Below are 7109 nucleotides of genomic sequence, written 5' to 3'. Positions count from 1 at the left end.
CCCGGCGCCGGGGAGCGGGGCTCTCGCGATGCTTAAAAGCGCGCGCGACGCCTATTGGCCGCTGGGGCGCGCGCCGTTTGGGGGAGCTGCGCGGGGCGCGCGGCCATCTCCTCTTCCTGGCCGGTGGTGGCGGGAGCCGGCGCCGCACCGCCGGTTCTGCCTGCTCGCCTCGGTAAGTGCGGGTGGCTCAGCCGCGGGAGCGGTGCCGTGCGGCGAGGGGACGCGACCCGACCCTCTCTGCTCTGCTCTGCTCTGCTCCGAGGGGCTGCGGAGTGCGACACACACCTCTGCCTCGCCTCCTCCCGCCTCCCCCCCTCAGCGCCTGTCAGGGCCCCGGCCCGCTGAAGCAGCGCCGCGCGAGTGGCTGCCTGGCGCTTTACTTTTGTTAATTAACTGCTTGGTGCCTAGTGAGTGGTGGAGCTTTGGGGAGAACTTGGAGGCAGGGTGTTTTTTTCTTTGCTGCAGGTTATAGTGGCAAAAAAACTCCAAACCTGGTGCTTCTTAACTATTTTATGGTGGGAAGTGGAGCTCCCTGGTCATCCTCTCTCAGAGATTAAACACGATCCAGAGACAGTTAAGCGGCCAAATACCCCTTCAATATTTGTGTCCGTGATTTGGATGCAAGAGTTAAATGCAACATTAGCGAGTTTACTGATGATCCCAAGCTAAGAGGTGCTGTTGACTCTTGAGGGACAAGAGGCCTTGTAGAGGGATCTAGATAGATTGGAGTACTGGACAATCATCAGTGGCATGAAATTTAACCAGAACAAATACCAGATCCTGCACCTGGGATGAAGTACCACCTGACACAAGTACAAATTGGGAGAGGAGTGGCTGGAGAGCCGTCCTGCAGAAAGGGATCTGGGGGTGCTGGTCGGCAGCAGGCTCAGTGTGAGCCAGCAGTGTGCCCTGGCAGCCAGGAGGGCAAACCGCATCCTGGGGTGCCTCAGACACAGCATAACCAGCCGGGCAAAAGAGGCGACTATGCCGCTGTACTCAGCGTTGGTGCAGCCTCACCTTGAGTGCTGTGTGCCGTTCTGGGCCCTACAATTTAAGAAGCTCCTTGAATTATCCAGAGGATGGCAACAAAGCTGGTGAAGGCATGTCCTGTGAGGAGCGGCTAAGAACTGTGGGTTCGGAGAAGAGGAGGCTGAGGAGTAACCTCACTACTCTCTACAGCTTCCTCAGGTGGGGAAGTGGAGAGGAAGGTACCGATCTCTTCTTCCTGGGATCTGGTGACAGGACATGCAGGAATGGTTCAAAGCTGCACCAGGGGAGGTCTAGACTGGACGATAGAAAGCATTTCTTTATTGAGAGGATGGTCAAACACTGGAACAGACTTCCTGGTGAGGTGGTTGATGACCCATGGCTGTCAGTGTTTAAGGGGCAATGGACAATGCCCTTCATAGTATGCTTTAACTTCTGGTCACACCTGAAGTAGTCAGGCAGTTGAACTAGATGATCATTGTAGGTCCTTTCTGGTTGAAATGTTCTTATTCTATTCTATATCTGCATGGCTACTTCTTAAAATATCAAGAAGCTAGAACTTTCTAGCCACTGGTGTTCCTGAGGTGATGACTACCAAGACTGGGCACTATTGCAGCCAAACCTTGGACTGGGTCTTTAGATAACAATGATGTATCAAGATAGCTTTCTGTTTTCGGATACAAAGTTACCTGGAACGATCATCCAGTTACAGTGTAAAAGTCACCCAATTGCTGATGAGTTCCAGCTTGGTTCTATTGTAGATGGAGTCTCTTCTGTTTGTAACAGTGCTGATGAAGTATGAGAATTAACTTCTCAGGTCAATTTCTAAAGTAAACTGGGTGTTAACAGCAGCACCCATAAAAATAAAACAACAACAACAAAAAAATACATATATATATATATTAAAAAAACCCCCACCTACTTCTGTTTGGAGTTTTTTTGTCCATTTGCTTTTCATCCATAGCAAAAATTTCAGTTATATGTTTCTAATTAAATCAATAGAAAAGGAGAAATCACCAAGAAGGGTTTCTTGTGGATGTCTCCACACCTTCATGATACTCCAAGTTGAGTAAACTGCACATAGTTTTTATGCTGACTGAAACTTTAAATGTTGGAAATGAATGTTCATTTTTAGTATATATAGACCTGTTTTTAATTTAAATTGTTTCTGTTTTGTCACACTTAGAATAGCAGAACTTTTAACTGAGAGCAAATTTCTATATAATACAAGTGAGAGACTTGTCATAACTTCAGCTGTTGTCAGAAGAGTGAATATGTCTTTCTGGTTTTGTTTTAGGAAATTCGCTCTCTTAAAATAAAATGTCTACATCTAACATTGCAGCGAAAGTGGAAACTTGGCTTTCATCCACATGGCATGTTAAAGTTCCTTTGACATGGCTGGAAGCATGTATTAGTTGGATCCAGGAAGAAAATAGTGGTAGTAATTTAACTCAAGCTCAGGTTAACAGGCAGGTATTTGAGCAATGGCTTCTTACTGATCTAAGAGATTTGGAATATCCCATTTTACCTGACTGCATCTTAGCTGCTCCCAAAGGAATGTTGTCGGGCTTCTACTCCATACAAATTGATTCACTGGTTGATATTAGCCAGCCAGCATATTCTCAGCTGCAGAAGCTAAGAGGAAAAAATACTGTAAATGAAGAAGTAACAGCCAATACTCAGGCATTCCAGAAGCCCTGGGAAGCAAAGCCTACTCGAATGCTGATGCTGCAACTAACTGATGGCATACATCAAATTCAGGGCATGGAGTATCAACCAGTGCCTATCCTCCACAGTAATCTTCCTCCTGGCACAAAAATCACTGTACAGGGTACTATTGCATATCGTCTTGGAGTCCTTCTGCTTAAAGCAGAAAATGTGAAATTGTTGGGGGGTGAAGTGGATTCTCTTCTGGAAGAATATTCTCAGGAAAGAGTCCTTGCTAGATTAATTGGAGAAACTGAAAACCCTAATTCTCTTGGACAAGCTGATCATGACCGAATTATTTCAAGGCCTGTGGATGAATTAGAACAAACTCTAGGCCCTTCAGATGTAGAGCTTTTAGCCAGTCTTGATGAAAATAATGAATTTACTTTAAACAATGAAAGATCTTTAGAAAGTGGATACGGCAGTAGAAGCAACAATTTTAGTACAACCTCAGGTTCACTGACTGCACACAATGGAAATGTTTTGCTGCGGGAATCCAGAAGTCCTTTGCCTCATTCAGATGAACAAGTTTCACCTCCCATAGAATATGATGATGGCTCTTTAAATGACTTTCCTTTAGAAGATTACTTTCTTCTGGAAGAAGAGGTGCAAAAAGAGCTGGGAAAAGTGCTGCCAGTAATCACGAACAGAAACATAGGTTTAATTACAGAGAGAACTCCACATACATCTGCAAGCTCCTGTAATTCATCATTAAATGGCATGTGTGAAAAAAGTGATGTGAATGAAAGAGATAAGCCTGTAGAAGTTACCAGCAAGCAAAAGACTTTTGGAAGAATGGTATTTGGTGGAGATGGAAATAGTATGGGTAGCTTTTCACAGCACAAGACCGTACATCAGACCTGCAGTTCTGCAGATTTTCCATTGGAAAATCCTCCTGAAGAAGGGCAGAATGATACAGAGCTAGAAGAGAGCAGATGTAAATCCCATCACACTTCTGACAGCAAACTGTATAATGATGATCCTGCGTTTTTCTCAAAAACGGATCCTGAAGCAGATCAGCAGGAGCATGATTCACCAACCTTTCCTTTCAGAGCAGTAGAGGCACATTTAGATTCTCCACCTTTCACATATATTTCCCTTCTCCTTGCAAAAAACCCAGCAGCTGTTATAATTCTGAAAGTTAAGTGTTTTATTGTTACTCTCACTGGAAACCTCACAAGCAACAATGGATCCTGGAGTATAAAGGCAAAAATTTCTGATGGTTCAGCTTATCTTGAAGTAGATTTTGCTGATGATATTCTAACAAGTTTGATTGGCTTTTCAGTGACTGAAATGAAGAAGCTGAAAAAGGATCCAGCTTTACATCTGAAGCTTAAGGATGGCTTAGAGAAATGTCAGAAACAACTGATAGATCTCTGTTGTTTGATGACTATAGAGTTTAATCCGCTTCAGTCTAAAGCCACTGTATTAATTCTCCAGGATGCTGATGCAAGGCATCTAGAACAATTGAAGAAACGTTTGAATAAATAATGTGTGCAAACTTACACACTGTATAGTAGGAAAAATTTAAGTCAGATTTCTCCCGAAGGACTGTTGAAAGCTAAATTTTAATGTTTTATGTTTTTTAACAGGAAAAATAATGGAAAAGTAAGAGCAGGGAGATGACTTGTTGGAGTGAAAACAAAAGCTTTTGCCTGTGTGGAACCTATATTGCTGCATCTTTAGTTACAGTTTCAGGAAAAAAATTGCTTGTTAGTAGGAAACTGACCAAGCTTCATCTCATGTAATTCCTGTAAAAGTAATGCAGCTGACTGTAAACCTTTAGTGCAGTTTTATGGAAATATTTCTTTTATGATGTTATAAAAACTTCCTTTGAAGTTTTGGCCTTACAGTGTAAAAGGATAGGAGTTATTAAAGTTCAAACTAAACAAATAATCCACAGATTTTATTCTACTTGTGCAAAGCAAGAGGAATGTTATTCAAAGCATGGAATCAAATAGGTGTTGTCTTTGTTTCAGCTGGTGAAGTCACACCTGCCTGTCCTTTTCTGCGTTTCTGTTAAGGTTTAGTCATCTCTGCTAGAAGAATTTCATGTGTTTTCTGTCCTCTTCCCCCACCCCTCCACCTTAAAGGCACTGCTATTTGTCTGACTCTTTCTTTTCCCCTGCCTTCCTGTCTTCATTTTCAGGATGTTATTCCTGGAAGGGTACTCCTATACCTGTTCTTCAGTGTGAGCAAGAAGGTAAATCTCAGTACTGCTGGCTGTTTAGAGCTTGACTGATCTGCAGATAGTTCAGTGCAATTTTCTGGTGTATAATGATTCCAAATATGTGTTTAAGCTTTTAGAATTAATGAAAAGTATGGCATAGTTTTTCAGACAAGAAAAGGAATGAAATAAAGTGATTTTGAGAAAGCATGATCCATATGTCAACCAGAAAATGGCATATGTGGCTGCATGGTTCATGCCTTATCCACTTTATTGGCTCTCAGCACCAACTTCTCTGTTTACCAGTCTTAATGTTTTTGTGCTGTATTGTGTGTGTATATTGCCTCAGTTTGCCAAGCAGTGGTGTATGTCACAGTATATACTCAGATAATCAGAGTTTTTACAGACTGAATTTGGAGAAGAGGCTGCAACCCCAACTGACTGTGGTAGTGATCTGGAGCAGAGGTGTGTCCCCACTCCTGCTGGGGAGTGCAACTGAATTCCTGTACCACCTGCTGAAGGCAACTGTCACGGCAGCTGCTCTCACAAGTTACTTGTAGCCTTCTAGGGGAAAGCAGTTCCTATTCTTTCTGTCATCTCTTGCTATTTTACAAACTCACTTTTCATTGCTAACACTGTTTCATCTGCTAAGTAGACTTCTGCGCCTGTAGTGTATCTGTGTGCAGTTTTAGAAGCTGTATTCTTCAGGAATGTTTTTATATTAATGGCAAAAATAAACAGCATTTTTTCATTGCTGATCACAATGGAAGCTTTCCAGCTAATACAGTTTTACAGTATGAAACCAATGTTCTCACACAATGACTTGGGTGTTATATTAGTGAATGAAAGTTTGCTCTTCCTGCCTTTCTTACAGGTATTAACAAAAATGAAAACGATAAATTGGCTGTGGCAGTGCCAGGTAGCTGCATCAGAATATTCCATTTAAAAGCACTGTTACTAAGACAAGGTTGTAGAAAAAAGAAAGTTCTCCAACTTTGCTGCGCCCTACTTCCTTTAAAGGTAGTCACTCTCAAACTGTAGAACAAGGCAGTGGCTAGACCAAAGGATGTGGCAGGTTTCCAAGTAAATGAGGCTGGCAAGAACACCTTGAGGACTAGCCTAATCCTGCGGGATACTAGTTTGGCCACAACGATGCATGTCATTATAACACAGCAACTTCCTTGCTGAATGAAGGCAGTGTCCTAAGGAAGCAACAGCTAGTTGGGATAATGTAATTTTAAAGCATCAGGAATTTTAAGGGATTTCTTAAAGGGTGTGCTCTACTGCTCCAGTACTGTGACTTAACACTAAAAGAACTATGTATTTCAGGTCATATCAGTAGGAAAGATTTTCACAGTGACTGAGTATTGAACATGATTAGAACAGTAAACATTACATTTGCTTCTAAATATAAATCCCTGTTTCGTAATGTCTTGCTATAATAATATAAAACATTTATGTTTAGAATAAAAAGGCAGTAACTTAAGCTTTTTGCTATAGGGAGGGAAGAGTAATTTGTAGTACAGTTGTCCTGGTTCTGCTAGGATAGAGTCAAGTTTTTCCCCAGCAGAGAGAGAGGGGGAAGGGATCTCCAGCCGGGTTATTCATACCATGCTGACGTCAGGTCCAGGGGCGGAGCCTTTTTACTTTTCACTTCTGGTTTTGGGGGTTGCTCTACATGCAGCGGGCTTGCTCCTTGACCATTTAGCTGTATTTCTCTGTATATCTTTTGTCTTGTTCACTGTTATTGCTGTTTATTGTTATTATCATTGCTACTGTTGTTGTTCACATTGTTCTATCACTCTGTTGTATTAAATTCCTTGTTACTTTAGCTCGGGTCTGTGCCTAACTTCCAGCCCGACTGGCCGCGGGTGGGGAAGGAGCAACGGCAGCGTGCTCTCCGATCCCGGCAGGAGTTAAACCTGCACATTAAAAATTGGCGCACCAACGTGGGGCAGACCCTGACCAGAGTGTGATAGAGCAAGCTGTTGGGTGTAATCCTTCTGTTTGTATTCGTGTTTATTTGATAAGAAAATGTTTGCAATGCTGGCCCATTTGCTTGCATGGTGGGGCTGGATTAATCCTTATATCCAGTGTATAATCCCAGTGGCGGTGTTTGTTATCAGTGGAAGATGTGCAAAGGGTCTTATGTTGTTATACTGGCTGTTGAATGCTTATAATGCCTTTCTATCACTGTGCGTGGGGGCGGGCCAGTACCTGTTTGCCGTTTGCGCTTTTGTTAGGGGTC

The 7109-nt window shown here is 42.7% G+C and overlaps 1 protein-coding gene across 1 annotated transcript; it reads left to right on the top strand.

Moving 5' to 3' along the window:
* Positions 1-56: 56 nt before the first annotated feature.
* On the top strand, positions 57-6778 carry RMI1 (RecQ mediated genome instability 1). The gene is made up of 2 exons (XM_074932963.1): positions 57-172; positions 2285-6778. The coding sequence occupies exon 2, from the start codon at positions 2308-2310 to the stop codon at positions 4183-4185; it is 1878 nt and encodes a 625-aa protein (XP_074789064.1). The 5' UTR covers positions 57-172; positions 2285-2307; the 3' UTR covers positions 4186-6778.
* Positions 6779-7109: the final 331 nt, after the last annotated feature.

This window comes from Athene noctua, chromosome Z (genome assembly GCF_965140245.1).
Source record: "Athene noctua chromosome Z, bAthNoc1.hap1.1, whole genome shotgun sequence".
NCBI classification, from domain to species: Eukaryota; Metazoa; Chordata; class Aves; order Strigiformes; family Strigidae; genus Athene; species Athene noctua.
This window is presented reverse-complemented; position numbering and strand designations above follow the sequence as displayed.

Bases quoted from the DNA above. Each gene is read 5' to 3' on its own strand.
- RMI1 (XM_074932963.1), top strand. From the start codon at position 2,308: ATGTCTACATCTAACATTGCAGCGAAAGTGGAAACTTGGCTTTCATCC.